General features: G+C 42.8%; 2 protein-coding genes across 2 annotated transcripts; both read left to right on the top strand.

Moving 5' to 3' along the window:
* The first annotated feature begins 256 nt into the window (after positions 1 to 256).
* Positions 257 to 9,393, top strand: OGFOD2 (2-oxoglutarate and iron dependent oxygenase domain containing 2). The gene is made up of 7 exons (XM_070762504.1): positions 257 to 437; positions 553 to 609; positions 3,619 to 3,729; positions 4,061 to 4,160; positions 5,097 to 5,221; positions 6,706 to 6,963; positions 9,081 to 9,393. Exons 1-7 carry the CDS (start codon positions 294 to 296, stop codon positions 9,354 to 9,356), a joined length of 1,071 nt encoding a protein of 356 aa, XP_070618605.1. The 5' UTR covers positions 257 to 293; the 3' UTR covers positions 9,357 to 9,393.
* Positions 9,394 to 11,085: 1,692 nt separating this feature from the next.
* ARL6IP4 (ARF like GTPase 6 interacting protein 4) lies at positions 11,086 to 21,090 on the top strand. The gene is made up of 6 exons (XM_070763229.1): positions 11,086 to 11,255; positions 12,707 to 12,909; positions 15,907 to 16,257; positions 16,903 to 17,020; positions 18,385 to 18,454; positions 18,640 to 21,090. The coding sequence occupies exons 2-6, from the start codon at positions 12,720 to 12,722 to the stop codon at positions 18,694 to 18,696; spliced, it is 786 nt and encodes a 261-aa protein (XP_070619330.1). The 5' UTR covers positions 11,086 to 11,255; positions 12,707 to 12,719; the 3' UTR covers positions 18,697 to 21,090.
* The last annotated feature ends 4,875 nt before the right edge of the window (positions 21,091 to 25,965 follow it).

Here is a 25,965-nt window from a genome sequence, read left to right as displayed (position 1 = left end):
TGATGATGATAATGATGATGATGATGATGATGATGATGATGATGATGATGATGATGATGATAATAATAATAATAATAATAATAATAATAATAATAATAATAATAATAATAATAATAATAATACAGTAATTCCAAGAAAGATGCTTCGACTTTGGCTTTCCTCCGCTTTTGGACCCGTTGGGGAATTTGCAGACGCTCCCTTGGCGCTTGGTTTGTGCGGCCGGGCCGCTTTGAGCGACGGACCCGTTGCCCGGGCAACCGGCGTTCCGTCCGCCGTCGGGTCCGGGCGACAACATGGAGCGCGGCGTGTTGGGGCCGGGCCGGGGTCGCTTCCTTGCCTGCGCCTGTTTCCTGACCGACAACCTCTTCGTGGAGCGCTACAGCCTCCACCTGCGCTACCTGGGCGACCCGGAGCAGCTGCGGAGGGAGTTCGGGCCGGTGAGCCGAGGAGCAGCGGCGGAGGAGGCTCCCTTGCCCCGCAATGGGGAATTGGGGTGTTGGACTACGGTCCCCATCGCCCGCGCCCTGCTGATCCCCCTTCTTTCCTCCGCAGGTCCTGAGGCAGCGCGGCTGCAGGAGCGACGAGGACTTCGCGGCTGTCCTTCGAGAGGTCTGAGCGGGCGAGGCTGAGCAGGAAGAGCCACCCTCGCCCTTCTCCGGGCTTTGGTTGCTTTAATTCTGCCCCTTTCCAGCTGAAGAATCTCAGTAGGGCTGATTAGGGGGGGGAGTCCTTTCTTTTTCCTTTTCCTTCTTTTTCTTTCCTCCCTCCCTCCCTCCTCTCTCCTTCCCCATTTGCTCTCCTTTTTCTCCCTCCCCCCTTCCACACACACACACACACACACACACACACACACGTATGTTTTCGTAGATTTTCACGGGTACAGGTATGAAGGTCTTGGCATATTCGGGTTTCTTCCCGTGTAGAGATTTCTGGCGACGTTTCAACGAGGTCCCACTCGTCATCTTCAGGCTGGTGCTTCTGTCCTTGTCTAGGCCTTAGAACAAGGACAGAAGCACCAGCCTGAAGATGACGAGTGGGACCTCGTCGAAACGTCGCCAGAAATCTCTACACGGGAAGAAACCTGAACATGCCAAGACCTTCATATGTATGTAAGTATGTATAACATACTTTTGCTGATAATGAAAAGGGAGACTCTATCTATCTATCATCTATCTATCTATCTGATATCTATCTATCTATCTATCTATCTATCTATCTATCTATCTATCTGATATCTCTATCTATCTATCTGATATCTCTATCTATCTATCTATCTATCTATCTATCTATCTATCTGATATCTCTATCTATCTATCTATCTATCTATCTATCTGATATATCTATCTATCTATCTATCTATCTATCTATCTATCTATCTATCTATCTATCTGATATCTCTATCATCTATCTATCTATCTATCTATCTATCTATCTGATATCTCTATCTATCTATCTATCTATCTATCTATCTGATATCTCTATCTATCTATCTATCTATCTATCTATCTATCTATCTATCTATCTGATATCTATCTATCTATCTATCTATCTATCTATCTATCTATCTATCTATCTGATATCTCTATCTATCTATCTATCTATCTATCTATCTATCTATCTATCTATCTACAGTATCTATCTATCTATCTATCTATCTATCTATCTAAACACACACACACACACACACGCACACACATTTCTGCTGATAATTATATTTTTACACATATAGAATATACACTGCTCAAAAAAATAAAGGGAACACTTAAACAACACAATAACTCCAAGTAAATCAAACATCTGTCAAATCAGACTGTCCACTTAAGAAGCAACACTGATGGACAATCAATTTTCACATGCTGTTGTGCACATTCAACTTTGTACAGAACAAAGGATTCAGTGAGAATATTTCATTCAAATCTAGGGTGTGTTATTTGAGTGTTCCCTTTATTTTTTTTCAGTATAGATTGTCAGCTATAAAAAAATTCAACTGCCTTGGATCTGGAGGGGCCGAGAGGCAAAAAGGAAGCAGTATGCCCCCTCCCATATTTACGTGTGCAGATAGATAGATAGATAGATAGATAGTGTGTGTGAGAGACATAGAAAGAGAGAGATATAAAGAGATAGTAGCCATCACGATCTTTGGAATGTTTAAAATTTATTTAAAACTCCAAAAAAATCTACTGAGTTTTCAGTCAATCCTTAATAAATTTTAAACATTGCGGAGATCGTGATGGCTACTGCCTTTTCATTTATAACTATACCTGGAATTTGCATTTTCCGACAATTCTTTATACACACACACACACACACACACACACACACACACAGAATGTATATTTGAATCTGCAGAGAAGGGCAGCATAGAAATCCAACCAACCAATCAACAAAGTAAATAAATAAATAAATATACATACCTATGTAAACATGTATCGCCTGGAAGAATTGCACCAAACTGGAATGCCAGTATTCTTACATTATTTTGAAAAATCATACAATTGTGGATTACTCCACAGTATTGTTGCTGCTCTGTATTAGCTGGAATAATCACACCAGCATAATTCTTAAATTATAACCATATCTAATGAGTATTGATATTGATATATATATGTGTTTTCATAGATTTTCATGGGTACAGGTATGACGGTCTTGGTATATTCGGGTTTCTTCCCTTGTATATATATGTAGATTGTTCTGAGTTCGGGTTTTGTCCCGTGTAATATTTTGAGTGTCTATGCGACGTTTCGGTGAAATCACATCCACCATCATCAGGCTGAAGTTATAAGCTTCGTGCTGCTGTAAATATAGAATTTATATTAATATTATATTATATTAATCTATATTTACAGCAGCACGAAGCTTATTACTTCAGCCTGACCGAAACGTCGCATAGACACTCAAAATATTACACGGGGCAAAACCCGAACTCAGAACAATCTACATACATATACCTGTGAAAATCTACGAAAACAAAATATATATATATATATATATATATATATATATATATATATATATACACACACACATACACATACACACACACACACACACACATATACACACACACACACACACACACACACACATATGTAGATTGTTCTGAGTTCGGGTTTTGCCTCGTGTAATATTTTGAGTGTCTATGCGACGTATAATTATAGAAGCATGCTTATCAGTTGGAAGAATCACAGAGTTGTGGAATTTGAGTCTTGTTACATCATTTTGAAGAATCATACAACTGTGGATTGTTCCATATAGCATTATTGTCCTACGTTAGGTTGAAAGAACCACACAACTGGAAGATGGTTACAATTCTAGAATGGTATCTGCTCTTTTTTGTTGACAGTGTGTACAAAATGTTTTCCTGCCTGTTATTTTCTCCATACCATCCCTGAAGGGGTGAGGGTTGGGCAATGTGAGAGATTCTGACTAAAAGTCATCCATAGATTTGTGTGGACTAGAAACTTGCGGACACTCAGTTTCTGGTCTGACACTTTTTGAATTTTATGATAGCCCCCTCGCTGTTTCTGCAAACATGAAACCAAGGCGGAAGTCTCTCTTATATCTGTTTAAGTATATCTTAATTAGCAATTTATAAACAGTCAGATTGAATTGTTGCAGGTTGAAAATGAAGTGCAGAGGAGAAAGGAATTATACCATCTATCTAGAGAAAGAAAAGCCATCATCTCTCAGAATTACAGACCAAAGCACCCACAGCTGTATATTTTACAGGTAAAGGATGCTTCATTGTGTTTGCACATTGTTAATGCTCAGAGGACTTGGAGGAAGAGAGAGGAAGAAGAGGACACTTATGCAAATTATGAAGCAAAGTGAGGTTTCATAAAGAGAAAATTGCATAATCTAGGTGCTGTTGATACCAAATTGTTTATCTGTGATTGAAATAGAGGGGTAATTTACTTGGGCAGGAAGGAGCGTGCAGCCTTGCAATTTACTCCCAGTCCCTAGAGTTAAGAGCATTGGCAGCAATCCCAAAAAAATATGATGCAAGTTATAGCTTATTTATTCTGTTCAATTTTCTTTCTCTTGTTCTCTTCTATGGTAGGAATCATTTTTTAACCCAGAATTTTTAGAAACCATCAAGTACTGCACATCCCAAAATGCTGATCTTCAGGGTCTCTTGCGCCATGTGGAATTCTTATCAGGTAAAAAATAGGTGTTCTTTCATCAGTAGCCTGCAAATTGGCTATCGATCTTGCAGGCTGAGCTTAATACTGTTTGGGTCTGTGACTCAAGCAAGGTTCTGGTTCCCATACACAGAAAAATCTTTCTCATCCTTGCTGGGGAAATTCATTATTGTGTATGCAATTAAATTAAAAAATCTTGAATTAAGGCCTTCTACCCACAAACAACAACAACAACAACAACAATAATAATAATAATTTATTGGATTTGTATGCCGCCCCTCTCCGCAGACTCGGGGCGGCTAACAACAATAATAAACACAACATGCACAATCCAGTAATAAAAAAACAACTAAAAACCCCTATTATAAAACCAAACATACACACAAACATACCATGCATAACTTGTAATGGCCTAGGGGGAAGAGCTATCTCAACTCCCCCATGCCTGGCGGTATAAATGAGTCTTGAGTAGTTTACGAAAGACCGGGAGGGTGGGGGCAGTTCTAATCTCCGGGGGGAGTTGGTTCCAGAGGGCCAGGGCCACCACAGAGAAGGCTCTTCCCCTGGGGCCCGCCAAACGACATTGTTTAGTCGACGGGACCCGGAGAAGGCCAACTGGGACCTTATCGGTCGCTGGGATTCGTGCGGTAGCAGGCGGTTCCGGAGGTAATCTGGTCCATTGCCATGTAGGGCTTTAAAGGTCATGACCAATACTTTGAATTGTGACCAGAAACTGATCGGCAGCCAATGCAAGCCACGGAGTGTTGAAGAAACGTGGGCGAATCTTGGAAGCCCCACGATGGCTCTCGCGGCTGCGTTCTGCACGATCTGAAGTTTCCGAACACGTCTAAGCTTAAAAGAAAAACCCGGGCTAGTTTATCAGCTGGAAAATATACTTATTCCTAACAGGCAATAAAATTCCCTTTCCCTGGTTACTTTCTTCTCCTACTTCAGATAAGAGGATCTACCGGTTGCCAATATTCACCAAGGAATTCTGCGAAGCTTTTGTTGAGGAATTGGAACATTTCGAACAGTCGGAGATGCCCAAGGGGAGACCCAATTCTATGAATCACTACGGGGTGAGAGTCACATCTTGTAGATGGTGAAAATGGGGGATGTAACAGGGAACAGCGATGTGGGAAATAATTTTGTTAAATGCACTTTGTCACGTCTGAGAAAACAGGATTACTTGTGTCCTATTTTGTCTCACTTAAATACACAACAATTATCAGTGCTACCTTACTAATACTTGATGTTCTGCTGGCGTGTCCCAACCGCCTGTAATTACAGGGTAATTAGTCCAGAAAGACACACACCACACGATAGAAGGAAAACCCAAAAGACTTTATCAACAGAAAAACAGAAACAGCTCCCTTCTTAAATGTCAAAGGGATTTTCTGGTACACACAAGGCACAGCTGAAATGCAGTCCAATTGCTCACCCAATAACTGGGAAATTGAGTCCAATTCCAAACAGTGTTCCCTCTAATTTTTTGGGGGGTGGGCGGAAAAGTATAGTGTCTGAGCGGCAGTCCCTTCGGGACTGGGTGGCACAGAAATAATAAATAAATAAATAAATAAATAAATAAATAAATAAATAAATAAACAGACAAACAAACAAACAAATAAAAAACCCACCCTGTTGTGCCTCAGAGAATTTCAAAATAAAATACTGTACTGTGTGTCTATAACAGTGAGCTCATAATAGGGCAACTCTATCAATATCAAAATGCCACTTAAATAGTTGAGCTAGTTTCAAACTAGATTTTGATTTTCTTTCTCTCTTCCTTACTCCCATTCTTTTTCTTTTTCTTTTCCTTCCTCTCTTTTTTCTATCTGTTTCTCTCTCTTCCTCTCTCTCTCCTTCCCTCTCACTCTTTCCCTCTCGGCTTCTGGGCAGGTTTGGAAAACTCTGAGTTGATGATGATTTTTAAGTGAGCGATTGCTCACTGCTCAGCTTAGAGGGAACTATGATTCCAAAGTCCAGAAAGTCCACAGACAACCTTGAACAGCAAAAACCACGATCTTGATGAAACTATGAATCGGACAAGCTGCCATGAGGCTAAACCAGCAGGCTGCTCTTTTATCTGTAGCACTAATTACAGCAGCCCCACCCAACCACAGGTGGCCTCACTTATCTCCTGTAATAATCCTTCAGTTGTTCTCTCCTATGCATCGCTCTACGCATGTGTGGATGTGTCATAAGTTCTTGTTCAGAATCCAGGGACGATAAGGATGATTGATCTCCTCCTGGGCTGTGTGCCAAACTCCCATCTTCCAAGTCACCCCCACCTCCTTCTTCTTCCGGGGAAACGTCACTACCTGACTTTGTGGGCAATAAAACAGGCCTATGACATGTTGATGTTTCCCCTGCATCCACCTGCACATTCGCTGGGCCAGAGCCAACCACAACAACTTGACATCATAAAAAACATGTTTTTTTAAATCCTTTGGGGGGAAAAGGGAACCTGAACCTTGTGCTAGAATATTCATTGTTTATTTCTTTTTTTTTCTCCCCTCCTTTTTCCCCCTGTCCCTTCCTTTCTCGTTCACTTTTATGGCAGGTGCTTTTGAATGAACTTGGACTAGATGAAACTTTTCTTACACCTCTGCGGGAGAAATATTTGCAGCCCCTGACCGCACTGCTTTACCCAGACTGTGGAGGGAGCTGCTTGGATAGCCACAAAGCTTTTGTGGTGAAATATGCAGTGCGTGAAGATTTAGATTTGCAGACTCACTACGACAACGCGGAAGTGACACTCAATGTTTGCCTGGGGAAAGAGTTCACTGAAGGGAGCCTTTATTTTGCAGAATTTAAACAGGTGCCTCTGTTAAAATACAAGCTTCATACAATTGATTGCAGTCTTTTCCCCCTCCCACATCAACATATCCCATGCGTAGTTGAAATGGGCAATTAATTACTATAAGACAGGGTCTATTCTGGGTCCTATTCTTTTTAATATGTTTGTGAGTGACATAGGGGAAGGTTTGGTAGGGAAGGTTTGCCTATTTTCCAATGACTCTAAAGTGTGCAATAGGGTTGATATTTCTGGAGGGGTCTGTAATATGGCAAATGATTTAGCTTTACTAGATAAATGGTCAAAGCAATGGAAACTGCAGTTTAATGTTTCCAAATGTAAAATAATGCACTTGGGGAAAAGGAATCTTCAATCTTAGTATTGTATTGGTAGTTCTGTGTTAGCAAAAGCTTCAGAGGAGAAGGATTTAGGGGTAGTGATTTCTGACAGTCTCAAAATGGGTGAGCAGCGTGGTCGGGCAGTAGGGAAAGCAAGTAGGATGCTTGGCTGCATAGCTAGAGATATAACAAGCAGGAAGAGGGAGATTGTGATCCCCTTATATAGAGCGCTGGTGAGACCACATTTGGAATACTGTGTTCAGTTCTGGAGACCTCACCTACAAAAAGATATTGACAAAATTGAACGGGTCCAAAGACGGGCTACAAGAATGGTGGAAGGTCTTAAGCATAAAAGACTGAATGAACTCAATCTGTATAGTCTGGAGGACAGAAGGAAAAGGGTGGACATGATCGAAACATTTAAATATGCTAAGGGTTAAATAAGGTTCAGGAGGGAAGTGTTTTTAATAGGAAAGTGAACACAAGAACAAGGGGACATAATCTGAAGTTAGTTGGGGGAAAGATCAAAGGCAACATGGGAAAATATTTTACTGAAAGAGTCATAGATCCTTGGAACAAACTTCCAGCAGACGTGGTTGGTAAATCCACAGTAACTGAATTTAAACATGCCTGGGATAAACATATATCCATTGTAAGATAAAATACAGGAAATAGTATAAGGGCAGACTAGATGGACCATGAGGTCTTTTTCTGCCGTCAGTCTTCTATGTTTCTATGTTTGAGATCAGGTGGCTTTTTAAAAAGTTATCACATTTTTCTCAACTACTGGAGGCCTTTTCTACCTCTAGATAGAACTTATTTTTATATACCTTTGACTTATTTTTTTTGCTAAAAAGTTTTTTTTAGTTTTTCTCCACTCAAACAAACATATGTAATACCTTCAATCTTCCGTACAGTACAATAATTCATATCTGTTTACATTCGGTATTCGTCATCCATCTAATTCTACCTCCTTTAGATTTTATCACCTGGATTACCAAAAAAAAAATGTTCTCTTTCCATATTCAAATGTAAAATGCTGTTAGCTAATACATTTCTGTAAGCTGCTTTCTCTTATCTGATATTTTTAGACCATAGTGCTTCAATCATTTCCATACATCCTTACTTGTTTCATGTATATTTCTTAACCCTTATTTATAATAATTGCCCTCTTAAGAGGAAAAAACCAAATTTACTTATCTTCAAATATTAAATGCCGCATGAATCCCAGCGACCAGTTAGGTCCCACAGAGTGGGTCTTCTCCAGGTCCTGTCAACTAAACAATGTTGCTTGGCGGGACCCAGGGGAAGAGCCTTCTCTGTGGCGGCCCCGGCCCTCTGGAACCAACTCCCCCCAGAGATTAGAATTGCCCCCACCCTCCTTGCCTTTCATAAGCTTCTTAAAACCCACTTCTGCCATCATGCATGGGGGGAACTGAGATCCTCTTTCCCCCTAGGCCTTTACAATTTTATGCATGGTATGTCTGTCTGTCTGTATGTTTGGTTTTATAATAAGGGTTTTTAACTGTTTTAATATTGGATTGTTTATATGCTGTTTTTATTACTGTTGTTAGCCGCCCCGAGTCTACGGAAAGGGGCGGCATACAAATCCAATAATAAATAAATAAATAAGTAAATAAGTAAACAAGTAAATAAATAAATATCCATTTGTATCAACTAAGGACTAGAACTCTCCTTTTCTAGCTGGGTGTCTTAAACCATTAGTTTCCGCTGTTTTTTATTTGAAGAACACAACTTCTGAAACAGCTCTTAACCTGCTGATCTTTGTCCACTCTTTTCAAGGACGCCAAGCCCGTGCCAAATTACCTTGAGGTCGAACACCTGCTTTTCCATGGATTGTTGCATCGCGGAGGGCAGCTCCACGGGGCACTGCCCATTGCCTCCGGCGAACGCAGGAACCTGATTATCTGGATGCGATCATCCGCTATCCGTAACCAGCTTTGTCCCATGTGCAATAGAGAACCTGACCTTGTTGAAGCAGATGGATTTGGGGACGGGTTCACTCGGATTTTGGAGGGCAGCCCACCTGGGACCACAGATGTGTGCTCGTTAACGTAGAGGGAGAACTGGATTTTAATAAATGTTCAACACTCAACTTTAAAGTATCATTAGTCTCTTTTCTGGGCAGCCCTGGGTGCTTGGCGACATTTCATTGCCCAACTGGGCAACAACATCAGTGCTAGAAGAAAGTGGGTTGGAGAAGGAGGGCTATGGGCTCCTTGCAGCTCTCTGAGTTTTCTTGTGGACGTTTCAGGACCCTACTGGGCAATATCTTCAATGTGATGGTGGGTACAGTGCTCTGTTTGTATATGCCAATTTCTATTAGAGTCTCGCCATCTTCAAATCCACACCCGATCAGCCCTATTTAGATGGTATCCCTCCATCATAAAAGCTAATGCCCTTTTTAAATCACGAGCTCAAAAATACTATTTGGAATGCTTTATTCCAATATACAGTGTTTCCTCGATTTTCGCGGGGGATGCGTTCCGAGACCGCCCGCGAAAGTTTAATTTCCGCGAAGTAGAGATGCAGAAGTAAATACACTATTTTTGGCTATGAACAGTATCACAAGCCATCCCTTAACACTTTAAACCCCTAAATTGCAATTTCCCATTCCCTTAGCAACCATTTAGATTATTACTCACCATGTTTCTTTATTAAAGTTTATTAAAAAAAAATACATTAAAGGTGGACGAAAGTTTGGTGATGACATATGATGTCATCGGGCTTGGTATAGGGGGAAAAACCGCAAAGTATTTTTTAATATTTTTGAAAAACGGTGGTATAGACTTTTCGCAAAGTTCGAAACCGCGAAAATCGAGGGAACACTGTATATCAATATATCAATAAGCCTGTTTGATGGTGGTTTATATGTTTTGTAATCGTGGTTAAGGGATTTATAAGGTTTAGATTGTTGTATTCGTTTTCCTTTCGAAATGTGTATGATCTTAAAGTTTCAGATACATTATTTGGTTTAGCCAATTGTACCACCTATTCCAAGTCTTATAGAATGGAATAATTTTATTGGCCAAGTGTGATTGGACACACAAGGAACTTGTCTTGATGCATATGCTCTCAGTGTACATAAAAGAAAATATAGATTTGTCAAGATTTGTTATAGAATTCTGTATCGTCTTTTTCCTGGAATTCTATTGAATGCTTTATTTTTAAATAACTACCTTTCCTTCTCATTTTCAATAGCCTCCAATTGGAACGCAAAATTTATTTAAAACTCCTGGTAGCCAGAAAGCCAAAAGCTTCAGGACATTGAAAGAGAATAAAAATCCTTGTTTTAAATAAATCCCCCCCCAGAAATGAAAGTGAAGACTGAGGCAGATGGGCGACATAGGAATGTAATGAAATACTGTACACTGCTCAAAAAAATAAAGGGAACACTTAAAACAACACAATATAACCCCAAGTAAATTAAACTTCTGTGAAATCAAACTGTCCACTTAGGAATCAACACTGATTGACAATCAATCTCACATGTTGTCAACACATTCAACTTTGTACAGAATACAAAGTATTTTTATTTTATTTTTTTGAACAGTGTACACTCCTATGTACATTTTTCCTTTCTTTTTTTCTTTGAATATTCTGTTTATTTTTTCTTTCTACTTTTATATGTAGAAACTTAACAAAGTTTATTTTTTAAAAAAGGAATGTAAATGGAATGAATCAAATATCTAATTGGAACCTTCGGCTCACATACATTAAGAGAGATCGGAACTCAAGTGCGCAGCCTTCGGTTTCCCCACCGGACTTATTTAGGAACGTAACAACCGGAAGTTGCCGACGTAGTTTAGCGAATGGTCGCCGTTGCGGCGGGAGGGGGGGGCTGCCGTCGCAGGCGACGTCCGCGAATGGTGCGTAGAAGCCGCCTTAACGAGGGCTCTGCTGCTCAGGCCGTGCCGAGCCTCCTCCGCCTCACCGGCGAGCCGTTTACTTGACTCGGTAAGTCTTAAGTAGACAACGAGGCGAATTCGGACCCATAAAATCAGAGTAGGTTTGTCCTCGGTGCGCATGCGCTACAGGCGGCCCCCTCAGGAGACTCGGCTGAGGCGGGCTTATAAAAGTAGGGATGCATGCGGATTGGCCGAAGACTTTAAGTGACAGCTGGGAAACGGAGATTTTTCTTAAAGGGCGAGTGCTGAAGATGAGGTGGGGAGGTCTGAGTCTTATTAAATAGAAAAGGAAGAATAATTAATATACTATAAAGATTTTGGGTACAAGTAGCTGGAAAAACATGGGGAGCAGTTCCCTGAAGATTAAAATCAGGGAAAGTCTAATTAAAAGTCTAATAAATTAAATTAAGGAGAAGGGCGGCATAAAAATCGAATAAATAAATAAATAAAATTAAATTAAAATGGCTATTCCTAAAGGAATAAAACCTAAAGGAATAACATTGCATTAGTTTTGTTGTTTTGCATCAATTCAGTTGGTGTCTTTTCTTCCTTCTGCTTCTCTCTTTAAATCTTAACCAGTAAATAATGTATGTTCTCATGATGTAACGATTGAGAAAATGTCCTTTTAAATATACTGTATATGTTTGAAATAAAAATTATTATTTAAAAAAAACAATGTATGTTCTCTTTCCAGAAAGACATTTGGTTTCCTTATGTGATCTGTAGCATAAACTTGCAAGAAAGTCTGTTGGGCCCCCAAAATATTCTACACACCAGATACAATTGAGATAACATGTCGCTTTGAGAAGGGCGGCAGAGAAGTCTAGTTAATAAATAAATAGTAAACAAACAAACAAACATACAGTTAGTTCCCCTGTGGAACTCATGGCCACAAAATACCTGTAAAAAGAAACTCAAATTAATCCGGTGATTTATTATTATTATTATTATTATTATTATTATTATTATTAATTAGATTTGTATGCCGCCCCTCTCCGAAGACTCGGAGCAGCTCACAACAACAAAACAGTACAAATCCAATGATTAAAACAATTTGAAAACCCTTAATATAAAAGACAATAATACATCTCATACAAACCATAAACGGAAACGGCCCAGGGGAATCAATTTAAATGAAGTGAAACTGGAAAAAAATATCTAAAAAAAAAAAGATTAAAGATCTACACGAGAATTCCATTTAAAAACAAAATAGAGGAAAGTTTTAGTTGGAGATGAATAGCACGAGTGGGCCATTGATATATTTTTAAATTATATTTGACGTGTTTCACGTTTTATGCTTTTTAATTTTTTAATTAATCCCCAAGTCTTCGGAGAGGGGCGGCATACAAATCTAATAAATAATAATAATAATAATAATAATAATAATAATAATAATAATATATTGAATCTTTACAAATCGGGCATTCCTAAAGGGTTGCAATGGTGACGATTATTCTGTCGTGTGTGTGTGTTAAAAAGCATTTCTTTTGTGTGAAACAGGGCCAAGAACAAGATGGCTCACAGCCAGGCTAAGAAACGCAGGAGGAGTCGAAGCGATTCCCGGAGCCGACGAGACAAGGAGGAAGAGAAGAAAAAGAGGAAGAGCAGCAAAGATTCTCGAGAGAGGAGAAGCCGATCCCCGGCGAGCAAAAAAGAATCTGAACCCCAGGAATTCAGGGCGAGTTTATCCTCTTCCAAAGACGGTGAGTCTTCTGACCTAGGATTCCATAAACAGACTCCTTTGGCCAACGAAACCCCCCTTTTTATTCAGCTACTGTGGATTTCTCTCATTCACCTCCAGCAAACTCTTTCAAGGGTGAATGTCCAGATATTGTTTGCATTAATTACTTGAAGGAACATTAATAATTAGCCGCCCCGAGTCTACGGAGAGGGGCGGCATACAAATCTAATAGATAGATAGATAGATAGATAGATAGATAGATAGATAGATAGATAGATAGATAGATAGATGATAGATAGATGATAGATAGATAGATAGATAGATAGATAGATGATAGATAGATGATAGATAGATAGATAGATAGATAGATGATAGATAGATGATAGATGATAGATAGATAGATAGATAGATAGATAGATAGATAGATAGATAGATAGATGGTTTAATACCACTTTATAAGGCCTTGGTAAGGCCACACTTGGAATTCTGCATTCAGTTTTGGTCGCCAAGATGTAAAAAAGGGATGTTGAGACACTAGAAAAAGTGCAGAGAAGAGCAACAAAGACGATTAGGGGACTGGAGGCTAAAACATATGAAGGACGGTTGCAGGAACTGGGCCTGGCGAGTTTAATGAAAAGGAGGACCAGGGGAGATACGATAGCAGCCTTCCAGTATCTCAGGGGTTGCCACAAGGAAGAGGGGGTCAAGCTATTCTCCAAAGCACAAGTAGAAGGAAGGAAGGAAGGAAGGGAGGGAGGGAAGGAAAGGAAGGAACAAAGGAACGAAGGAGGGGCAAAAGGACCAGGGGAGACAGGATAGCAGCCTTCCAGTATCTCAGGGGTTGCCACAAGGAAGAAGGAGTCAAGCTATTCTCCAAAGCACCTGAGGGTAGAACAAGAAGCAACGGGTGGAAACTAAACAAGGAGTGAAGTAACTTAGAACTAAGGAGGAATTTCCTCACTGTTTGAACAACTAGTGGAACAGCTTGCCACCAGAAGTTGTGAATGCTCCAACACTGGAAGTTTTTAAGAAGATGTCTGAAGTAGTGTAGGGTTTCCTGCCTAAGCAGGGGGTTGGACTAGAAGACCTCCAAGGTCCCTTACAACTCTGTTGTTGTTGTTGTTTATTATTATTTATTTATTTATTAGATTTGTATGCCGCCCCTCTCTGAAGACTCGGGGAGGCTCACAACAATAGTAAAAGACCATAATAGTAAAACAAATCTAATATTAATGTTAATATTAATATATATATATATATATATATATATATATATATATATATATATATATATATATATATATTTGTTTTCGTAGATTTTCACGGGTACAGGTATGACGGTCTTGGTATATTCGGGTTTCTTCCCGTGTAGGATTTGGAAATTTCTGGCGACGTTTCGATGAGGTCACACTCATCATCTTCAGGCTGGTGTTTCTGTCCTTTTTCTCAGGCGAAGAAAAAGGACAGAAACACCAGCCTGAAGATGATGAGTGAGACCTCATCGAAACGTCGCCAGAAATTTCCAAATCCTACACGGGAAGAAACCCGAATATACCAAGACCGTCATATATATATATATATATATATATATATATATATATATATTTTTTTTTTTTTCTTATGTCGAATCACCCTGGTATATTTTTAAGGAACGTCACAGCTCCTTTTTTTTGCCTATAGGCCCAACCTAGGGCCACTGCAAGGCAGTAATATATTTATAGCCGACAAACTATATTTTGTATGTGTTAAATGTTTATAGCTGGAATTTTAAAATTAAGGGAGACCAGGATAGGTCTATTTCGGCCTTATTAGGCCTCATCAGCTGGTTTTTTCTTATGTCGAATCACCCTGGTATATTTTTAAGGAACGTCACAGCTCCTTTTTTTTGCCTATAGGCCCAACCTAGGGCCACTGCAAGGCAGTAATATATTTATAGCCGACAAACTATATTTTGTATGTGTTAAATGTTTTTAGCTGGAATTTTAAAATTAAGGGAGACCAGGATAGGTCTATTTCGGCCTTATTAGGCCTCATCAGCTGGTTTTTTCTTATGTCGAATCACCCTGGTATATTTTTAAGGAACGTCACAGCTCCTTTTTTTTGCCTATAGGCCCAACCTAGGGCCACTGCAAGGCAGTAATATATTTATAGCCGACAAACTATATTTTGTATGTGTTAAATGTTTATAGCTGGAATTTTAAAATTAAGGGAGACCAGGATAGATCTATTTCGGCCTTATTAGGCCTCATCAGCTGCAAAAACACAAAGATTGGAACTCCAGCCTGATGATGGTGAATGTGATTTCACCGAAACGTCGCATAGACATGCAAAACATTACACAGGGCAAAACCCGAACTCAGAACAATCTACATACATATACCCGTGAAAATTTACGAAAACATATATATATATTCGACATAAGAAAAAACATATATATATATATATATATGTAGATTGTTCTGAGTTCGGGTTTTGCCCTGTGTAATATTTTGCATGTTTATGCGACGTTTCGGTGAAACGTCGCATAAACATGCAAAATATTACACAGGGCAAAACCCGAACTCAGAACAATCTACATATATCTCAGTTCCCCCATGCCTGGCAATATAGATGGGTCTTGAGTAATTTGCGAAATTGCTATTTATTATTTTATCCTATTATTATTATTATTATTATTATTATTATTATTATTATTATTATTATTATTATTATTATTATTATTAAACATCCTGGGAAGTTTTATGGAAGGGAAGGCTTAACTTAGTCAAACCCAAGAAGGAACCTTTCTCAGATCGTCTGGGGAGCCAAGATAGAAGGGAGATGAGGTCCCCATTCTTTTTTTCCAATCTTTCACCCACGTTCATTTGGACGTTGCAGCTCCAAATGAACGTTGATGATTTGTGACACGATAATAAATGAAGCCGGTGGGATCACGTCTCCTGGGTTTCCAACCTGGTTGGGGAATATTGTCCCCTGGAGCCCCCCTGTTCACCTTCTGTTCCATGTCGTCGTCTTCTAGTGAAAAAGAAGAAGAGAACGAAGAAGAAACGGAAGAGGAAGGCCAGCTCCTCTTCCTCCGAGACCGGCTCTTCTTCCTCCTCCTCCTCCTCTTCCAAATCGGCCTCCTCTTCCAGCGGCTCTTCGGACGAGTCCGGCGACGAAAAGGCCAAGTCCGACAAGAAGAAGCAGCGGAGGAAGAAAGGGTCCCGCGGGAAAGACAAGAAGCGAAAAAAACGGAAAGAGAAGAAGAAGAAGAGGAAGAAAGCCAAGAAGGAGAAGGGAAAAGAGGACGGGGGGAGTAAGAAGGAGGAGGCCCCCGGCCCTTCGCTGGACCAGTGGCAGAAGGAGGCTGGCTCGGATTCTGGACCTGGTAAGGCTGGAGGAACAATTGAGAGGCTTTCATAACATAAAACAGGCCCTTCCTTCCTTCCTTCCTTCCTTCCTTCCCTTTCTTTCCTTCCTTCCTTCTTTCCTTCCTTCTGCCGCCTTTCCTTTCCTCCTCTCCTCTCCTTCCCCTTCCTTCCTTCTTTCTGCCGCTTTTCCTTTCCTTTCTCCTCCTTTGCTTCCTTCCTTCCTTGCCTCCCTCCTCCCTTCTTTCTACCGCCTTTCCTTTCTCCCCATTTCCTTTCCTCCTCTCCTCCCTTTCCATCCTTCCTTTCCTCCTTCCCTTCCTTTCCTCCCTCCGTCCCTTTCCCTTTCCTCCTCTCTCCCTCCCCATTTTCCTCCCTTACTTTCTCCCACCCTTCCTTCCTTCATCCCTCTCTCCCTTTTGCCTTCTTTCTGCCCCTTGCCCCCGTCTCCCTTTTTCCTTCCTCTCCATCCATCCTTTCCCCCTTTCCTTTCCTTTCTCCTCCCTTTTCCCCTTCATGATGAACAGGGGTTTCCCCCCTCCCCCCCATGCGGACTGAAAAGCCTGGGTCCTTTCCTCCCGGTGGTGGGGCAAAGCGCAGAGCACCCCCTGTGTGGAGGAGTTGAGACATCCCCCTTTCTCTTCTGACGGAGGTTCCTCTTTCAGCCCTCACGGACGAGCAGAAATTCCGCATCCAGGCCATGAAGCCGATGACCAAAGAGGAGTGGGACGCCCGGCAGAGCGTCATACGGAAAGTCCTCGACCCCGAAACCGGACGGATGAGGTAGGGTAGAGGTAGTTGGGCGGGGATTCCCTCCCTGTCATCTTCCTCCCTTAATGACCTTGTAAATCACTTCCGTCCGGGTGGAGTTGGGGCGGCTGAGCCGAGCGTTTACTGGCTGGATGCCTTTCCTGTTGCCAGTGCAGAGTTCAGATCATAGAAACATAGAAGATTGACGGCAGAAAAAGACCTCCTGGTCCATCTCGTCTGCCCTTATACTATTTCCTGCATTTTATCTTAGGATGGATCTATGTTTATCCCAGGCATGTTTACATTCAGTTCCTGTGGATCCTTCCTTCCTTCCTTCCTTCCTTCCTTCCCTCCCTCCCTTCTTTTTCTTTCCTTCCTTCCCCATTCATAGAAACATAGACGATTGACGGCAGAAAAAGACCTCCTGGTCCATCTCGTCTGCCCTTATACTATTTCCTGCATTTTATCTTAGGATGGATCTATGTTTATCCCAGGCATGTTTACATTCAGTTCCTGTGGATCCTCCCTTCCTTCCTTCCTTCCTCCCTTCCTTCCTTCCTTCTTTTTCTTTCCTTCCTTCCCCATTCATAGAAACATAGACGATTGACGGCAGAAAAAGACCTCCTGGTCCATCTCGTCTGCCCTTATACTATTTCCTGCATTTTATCTTAGGATGGATCTATGTTTATCCCAGGCATGTTTACATTCAGTTCCTGTGGATCCTTCCTTCCTTCCTCCCTTCCTTCCTTCCTCCCTTCCTTCCTTCCTTCTTTTTCTTTCCTTCCTTCCCCATTCATAGAAACATAGACGATTGACGGCAGAAAAAGACCTCCTGGTCCATCTCGTCTGCCCTTATACTATTTCCTGCATTTTATCTTAGGATGGATCTATGTTTATCCCAGGCATGTTTCAATTCAGTGACTGGATCCTTCCTTCCTTCCTTCCTTCCTTCCTTCCTTCCTTCCTTCCTTCCTTCCTTCCTTCCTTCCTTCCTTCCTTCCTTCCTTCCTTCCTTCCCTCCCTCCCTCCCTCCCTCCCTCCCTCCCTCCCTCCCTTCTTTTTCTTTCCTTCCTTCCCCATTCATAGAAACATAGAAGATTGACGGCAGAAAAAGACCTCCTGGTCCATCTAGTCTGCCCTTATACTATTTCCTGTATTTTATCTTAGGATGGATCTATGTTTATCCCAGGCATGTTTACATTAAGTCCCTGTGGATTCTCCCTCCCTCCCTCGTTTTAAGGGTTCCCTTTATTTGTTTTTTTGAGCAGTGTATTTATACTCTAATTATTACTCTGGGTTATTGGCTGAATAACCACCGCTGCAACGTATACTCTGTTTTAAGTTTAGGATCCTAACAAGCCCAGTGTGGGATGCTAACAGAGGTGTTTCTCTTGCAGGCTTATTAAGGGTGACGGGGAGATTTTGGAGGAGATCGTCACGAAAGACAGGCACAAAGAAATAAACAAGGTGAGTGATTTCCTTGTAACAGAACAAGCTATGAAAAACACTTCCCTCCTGGACCTTATTGAACCCTTTAACATATTTAAATGTTTCGATCATGTCCCCCCTTTCCCTTCTGTCTTCCAGACAGATGGACCAGGGGGTCTTTTTCTCCCCTCAATCTTATGTTTCTATGTTCCTCTCTTTTCCAGCAAGCCACGCGGGGCGACGGACATGCCTTCCAGATGAAAATGGGAATGTCGCAGTAGCGGGACTGACCCCACATCCCCAAAACGACAAAAAGATGATCTCCTGGCTGGTTTGCAAAGGTTTTGCCCCAACGAGGCGTGTCCGGATGTCTGAAAGCAGGCCACAGCGTCCCGAGCCTTTGGGTGGGTGGGTGGGGGGTCTCTCCCACCTCCCTTTCTGCCCCAAGGGCTCCTAGACTTTCCCCAGGGGGGGGGGGTGTCTCCACCTGCGCTTCTTAAGCTTCCTGTCCATCGTGGTCAGGGAATGTCGGAAGAGAGAGAGAGAGATGCAGGAATAAAGACCGACAAATTCAGGGTTGCTTTTGACGGTTGGGGAGGGGGCTTCCTCTCCATATTTTGGGGGTCCGGGAGAGAACCTGAGCAAAGCAACAATCCCCCCTCCTCCCAACGAAGCTGAGAAAAGCCTTTGCTTTTCCAGCGACGACCCAAACCTTCCTCCATCGGCGATCTTGGCTACCCGCAGCTGCTCCTTAGCAGGAGGGGGGAAAAGAACGCAGGGTCTTTTTTCAATCCCCCTGGCACTGCGCCACTAACACAAACACACCTCTCCGCCTTGCAGCAAGGAGGCCCAAGAGCTTCTCAGGGATCTGGAATGAAGCCACCGGGCCCAGTTCTCAGCTAACTCCTATTAAGGGTGCCGTTTTAAGTTCCCGGCTAGTTGGGGAAGGTTAAGAGACGTTTTGGGGTCCCCAGAGGGCCAGTTCTGGATTTTGGGCTGCGGGAGAAAGTTTGGACCTCCTCCTCAGTTGGTTCGAGCCCCAAAGAATGTTGGGAATTGACGTTGGCTCGTAAGAGGTCGCCTGGCAAAACCTCTTCTCTCTCTCTGCCTGGGTTGCTAACTTGATTCTGCATTGGCTGCTGCAGGTTTAAATTAATTTGCCTCCTCCTTCCATCTCTTTCTTCTTTCCATCCTTCTTCTCTTTGTCTTCCTTTCATTCTCCTCCTCCTTTCATTCTCTTCCTTCCCTCTTCTCCTTCTCTCCTTCTCTTCTTACCCTTTCTCCTTCTCTTCTATCTTCCTTTCATTCTTTTCCTTCCATCTTATTTCCTTCTGTTCTTATCCTTTCTCCTTCTTTTCCGTCTTTCTTTCATTCTCTTCCTTCATATCTTCTCCTTCTTTCCTTCCATTATCCTTTCTCCTTCTCTTCAACTTCATTTCATTCTTCTTTCATTCTTTCTTTCATCTTCTCCTTCTTTCATCCCATTCTTCTCCTTTCATTCTCTTCCTTCCCTCTTCTCCTTCTTTCCTTCTATTCTTATCCTTTCTCCTTCTCTTCCATCTTCATTTCATTCTTTCTTCCCTCTTCTCCTTCTTTCCTTCTATTCTTATCCTTTCTCCTTCTCTTCCATCTTCATTTCATTCTTCTTTCATTCTTTCTTCCATCTTCTTTCATTCCATTCTTATCCTTTCTCCTCTTCCATCTTCCTTTCATTCTTCTTTCATTCTTTCTTCCATCTTCTCCTTCTTTCATCCCATTCTTATCCTTTCTCCTTCTCTTCATCTTCCTTTCATCCTTCTCCTTTCATTCTCTTCCTTCCCTCTTCTCCTTCTTTCCTTCTATTCTTATCCTTTCTCCATCTTCCATCTTCCTTTCATCCTTCTCCCTTTGCTCTCCTTTCGTTCCATTCTCATTTTTCTCCCCCTTCTCTTTCACTTTTTTCCCCTTCCATCCATCTTTTCCTTCTCCTCTTCCTCCTCTTTTGGCCAGAGAGCATCCAAAGCCTTGTCAATCATTCGTTCTTGGATAGCCACTTTGTGCAACTTCCTTCCTTATAGGCAAGAGATTTCTGTCCACCCCCCACTTCCCAATTCCTTCCATTCCCAACCTTGCCTGGCCCCATTGCCCCCCCAGTACAAAAACTGGGCCACCCACAGGCCCAGCGGAAACACACACCGGCCAATGCTTTGTGTCTTTCGGCCATCAAACAGCTGCCGAGCTGGCTTATGTAAACCCTGTTCCCGTTACAAGCCGTTAATTATTAATCCGTTCTTGGAACAGGCCGCGCGGGACTAAATTCGCCCCTGCAGAGAAAATCAAACAGACCCACGCGGGAGAAAATACGGTGGTGTTTAAAATTCCGCAGAGCGTTTGGTCCCGCAGAGCTAAAGGCGACGGAATCGTGCCGGTGATTTCCAAAGCCGCCCCGCTAAAGGCACATGTCATATTCTTCCTTTGAAGCTCGCCGAATTGAAAGTGTTCTTTTTTTTAATTTTAATTTATGAGTTATTCATTTGGCTGGATTGTATTTTTTGCATGCATCGTTCTGTTTTTCAAAGCCGCAAGCACCAAGAATGGTCCAAGCGACCGATTCTATATTGTCACCTGTCCAGCTGGAAATGGCTTTGTACGGGGATGTAGCTAATTTAACTAATTAAAGCAGTCTTCTAAATGACCTCAGTGGACTGATGGCATCCTCTGTTCAGTTAGGAGGAGGAGGAGTCTGCTCACAAGTGGGCGTGTTGTTCCAGATTCTTCTGGCAGGTTTAAATTTCCACCTAAGGATGGGCCACCACCTGGTGATGTGCTGGAAGAAGGATGGCTTCCCAAATTAAGACAGGCCTATGCCACTAACGCCAACGAAATTATTTCATCCACGGATAATAATCCTTGCTCAAGGTCCAAGTTTGTTCGCCTGCTTTCTGGCCTCGGTGGTTTAGCAGAAGCTGCAAATATAGCAGTAGCCCTTAGACTTATATGCCGCTTCATAGGGTTCTGCAGCCCTTTCTATGCGGCTTACAGAATCGTCCTCTTGTTCCCAATAATCTGGGCTCTCATTTTACCCACCTTGGAAGGCTGAGTCAACCTTGAGTTAGGAAGGAAGGAAGGAAGGGAAGAAAGGGAAGGAAGGAAGGAAAGGAGGGAAGGGAAGGAAGGAAGGAAGGGAAAGTAGGAAGGAAGGAAGGAAAGGAGGGAAGGAAGGGGAGGGAGGAAGGGAAGGAAGGAAGGGCAATAGCATTTAGACTTTTATTTATTAGATTTGTATACCGCCCCTCTCCGTAGACTATATGCAACTTTGTAGTGCTTTACAGCCCTAAGCGGTTTACGAAATCAGCCTCTTTCCCCCAACAATCTGGGTCCTCATTTTACCACCCTCGGAAGGACGGAAGGCTGAGTCCACCTTGAATTAAGAAGAAGGGAGGATAATAGCACGTTGACTTATATACCACTTCATAGTATTTCACAGCTGTCTCTAAGCAGTTTACAGAGTTGGTCTCTTGCCCCCAACAATCTGGGTCCTCATTTTACCACCCTCGGAAGGATGGAAGGCTGAGTCAACCTTGAGTCGGGAAGAAGGGAAAGGAAAGAAGGAAAGAAGGAAGGGCAATAGTAGGTTGACTTATATACCGCTTTATAGTACTTCACAGCCCTCTAAACGATTTACAGAATCGGGCTCTTGACCCCACCAATTTGGATCACCCCACCTTGGAAGGATAGAAGGCTGAGTCAACCTTGAGTCAGGAGGAAGGAAGGAAGGAAGGGCAATAGCCCGTTGACTTATATACCACTTCGTAGTATTTCACAGCTGTCTCTAAGCAGTTTACAGAATTAGCCTCTTGACCCCCAACAATTTGGATTGCCCCACCTCGGAAGGATAGAAGGCTGAGTCAACCTTGAGTCGGGAAGAAGGAAGGAAGGAAGGAAGGAAGGAAAGAAAGAAGCAAGGAAGGAAGGAAAGGAATAAGGAAGGAAGGGCAATAGCATGTTGACTTATATACCACTTCGTAGTATTTCACAGCTGTCTCTTAAGCAGTTTACAGAATCAGCCTCTTGACCCCACCAATTTGGATCGCCCCACCTCAGAAGGATAGAAGGCTGAGTCAACCTTGAGTCAGGAAGAAGGAAGGAAGGATGGAAGGAAGGAAGGAAAGAAGCAAGGAAGGAAGGAAAGAAATAAGGAAAGAAGGAAGGGAAGGAAGGGCAATAGCACATTGACTTATATGCCACTCTGTAGTATTTCACAGCTGTCTCTAAGCAGTTTACAGAATCAGCCTCTTGCCCCCCAACAATCCGGGTCCTCATTTGACCCACCTCGGAAGGACTGAAGACTGAGTCAAAGGTTACGGGGGAGGCTGTATTTGCAAATGAAATCTAGGGAAAGTTGAGCCCAACGGAGCCCACCAAAAGGAAATGAACGCCGGTTAAAACAGGCTCCGGGGCATTTCCGATCTGGTTCCCAGAATGATTTGGAAAGAAACGGAAGACGGCGAGCAAACCTTCCCGATTCCTTTAATTAGAGGTTGACATACAACTGGTAACTGGATACAGAAGCACACTTAGGTGGCAGGGGAGAAGATGGTAGCCACGTACGACAACAGCGAGGCGCCCGACACTATCATGCACACGGAAACATAGGAAGAAAAATTGAAAAAAAGAGATGGAACAGGTTAAGCCAGACCCTCAGAATATTCCCAATTGTGCATTTACACGTGGGATAGCAATAGCACTTGTGTATGTCGCTTCACGGTGCTTTATAGCCCTCTCTAAGCAGTTTATAGTATCGGCCTCTTGCTCCCAACAATTTGGCTCCTCGTTTTACTGAAGGATGGAAGGCTGGGTCTACCTTGAGTCAGGATCGAACAGATGGCAGAATGGGCCTGCAATACTGCATTATATCCTCTGGGGAGGGAGGGAGGGAGGGAGGGAGGGAGGGAGGAAGGAAGGAAGGAAGGAAGGAAGGAAGGAAGGAAGGAAGGAAGGAAGGAAGGAATTGAGTCACCGGAGAAAGGTGGCGAGAAATCGAAGGAAGGAAGGAAGGAAGGAAGGGACTGAGTCACCGGAGAAAGGTGGCGAGAAATCGAAAGAAGGAAGGAACTGAATCACCGGAGAAAGGTGGCCTGAAATCGAAGGGAGGAAAGAAGGAAGGAAGGAAGGAACTGAGTTACCAGAGAAAGGTGGCCTAGAAATCGAAGGAAGGAAGGAAGGAAGGAAGGAAGGAAGGAAGGAAGGAAGGAACGAACTGTCTCCGGAGAATGGTGGTCTAGAAATTGAAAGGAAGGAAGGAAGGAAGGAAGGAAGGAAGGAAGGAAGGAAGGAAGGAAGGAAGGAAGGAAGGGTACTTTCACATTGCTTTCCAGCCCTCCCTAAGTGGTTTACAGAATCAGCCTCTTGCCCCCAACAACCTGGCTCCTCGTTTTAGCGACCTCGGAAGGATGGAAGGCTGAGGCAGCCTTCATTTAAAATAACTTTATCCAGTTCCTGACTGTATCCTTAAGGATTAAGAGTTTTCCTGGGCCAACTGGACCCATTTAAAGATTAGAACAGGTAGGAAAAAAGAGGGCTAACAGGAACCCTCTAGTGACGGCAGAGACACTGATCGGAGAGGGATGCTTCCCAGCCAAGCAGGTTCGGCTACATCCCGCTGGGACTGAACTTGCCAAATCTCTCAGCTTCGGCTGCAGGACACGATCAACGTTCTCCAAACCGGAAACGTTTTCCCTTTTGCAAAAAAGACAGAGAGATCTGTCTGGATCGAAAAGAGAGGATTTTTCTTTCCATCAAGACCTTCCAGTTTGCCTGCTAGGTTTACAAGCTGCCTTTCTGCTATTGTGGGGGGGTCAAGGGGGGTTGACCGATGGGAATTGCCAGGTTTCTAACTCTGGACCAGATTGGAGCCTCTGGGGAGCTGCAGGCTGCGAAAGACAAAAGTAGAATTGAATTCTGGATTTCTTCCGAGCATGGATGCTTTAGATCAGGGGCCTCCGACCCTGGCCAACTTTAAAGACCCCCCTGGACTTCAATTCCCAGAATTCCCCCAGCCAATATGGGTGGGTCTCAATTCCCATAATTCCCCCCCAGCCTCCTTGTTATTTTCCTCCCCCATCCATGTTTTATAAAACCACCAAATTTGCAAAAAAAACCCATTTTGAGTCATGCTGATTTTTTTTTTTTACACGCATATTACAAAATGCACAAAGAGACACAAGAGGTGCTGGGTATTTTTTTTCCCTCTAGAGTTTGCAAAAGTTCACACATCAGGTGATGAAATCTTGGCCGACGAGTTGTGCAGAGCCAAGAAGGACGAAGTTCCAAACAGTGTTGTGGTTCCCTTGGCAATTTTCGGCGGTCTTTTAAAAAATTATTTTTGCACGACATAACGGAGGAGACAACGATGATCGGACGAGACACAGCAGCGATGCAATCTCTTCCTCCGGTTTTTTCCAACGTCCATCCTTAAACACTAGGCTCAACGTGAGTGAAGAAAAAACAATCTCTGATATACAGTGATACCTCGTCTTACAAACGCCTCGTCATACAAACTTTTTGAGATACAAACCCGGGGTTTAAGATTTTTTTGCCTCTTCTTACAAACTATTTTCACCTTACAAACCCACTGCCGCCACTGGGATGCCCCACCTCCGGACTTCCGTTGCCAGGGAAGCACCCGTTTTTGCACTGCTGGGATTCCCCTGAAGCATCACAAAAACACATAAGTCCGTAGGTGGGGTTTCCTATGGAGGGGAACCTCAGGGGAATCCCAGCAGTGCAAAAAACGGGCGCTTTGGCTGGCAAAAGGGGTGAATTTTGGGCTTGCACGCATTAATCGCTTTTCCATTGATTCCTATGGGAAACATTGTTTCGTCTTACAAACTTTTCACCTTAAGAACCTCGTCCCGGAACCAATTAAGTTTGTAAGACAAGGTATCACTGTAGTAAGAAACATTCTAGCCCCCTTTCGCAGTTGGATAAAGACAGCTTAGGATCATACAACGTGGTTTGCTTAAACCACCAAGATTTGCCCCGTATGGTGAAATTTACTCCGGCGCTTTTCAAAGGGAAAGAAACGAGACGCCAGAGAAATTGCAGTTTTTAAAGGGGGTCGATTGTTAAAAAAGCATTTGTTCATTTAGGAAAGAAAGAAAAAAAAACACCCAGGCAAAACCACCGGAGCTTTGCGGTGATCAGAAAAAAAGGTGGTGTTTCACAGTGCAAAAAGTCGGGGGGGGGGGGGGGGTTGTGGATGTCTGTCGGTCTTGGGGGGCCGGGGGGGGTGATGGGAAAGGAAGGAAAGAGGGACGAAGTTGCGCCTGCGAGAGAAGAGTGATACCAACGGTCGGAGAAGACATCATCTGAGCATATATAAAAAATAGCAGCATTGAAGGCCTGTATAGACAAGTCTGATTTCCCATCGGAAAAAAAGGGGGTTAAATGCCCCTTGGCGACAGCTAGAAAATTTGGATTGCAAATAAGAGGAGACAAAAAGGAAGGGGGGAACAGCCGGACAAAAGACCCCCCCCCTTCGTCTCCTCCCCCCAAAGCTTTCAAACCCC

The sequence above is a fragment of the Erythrolamprus reginae genome, chromosome 10 (genome assembly GCF_031021105.1).
Source record: "Erythrolamprus reginae isolate rEryReg1 chromosome 10, rEryReg1.hap1, whole genome shotgun sequence".
Lineage (NCBI taxonomy): Eukaryota > Metazoa > Chordata > Lepidosauria > Squamata > Dipsadidae > Erythrolamprus > Erythrolamprus reginae.
Note: the sequence above shows the minus strand (reverse complement) of the source record. Positions and strands in the feature narration are given on the sequence as shown.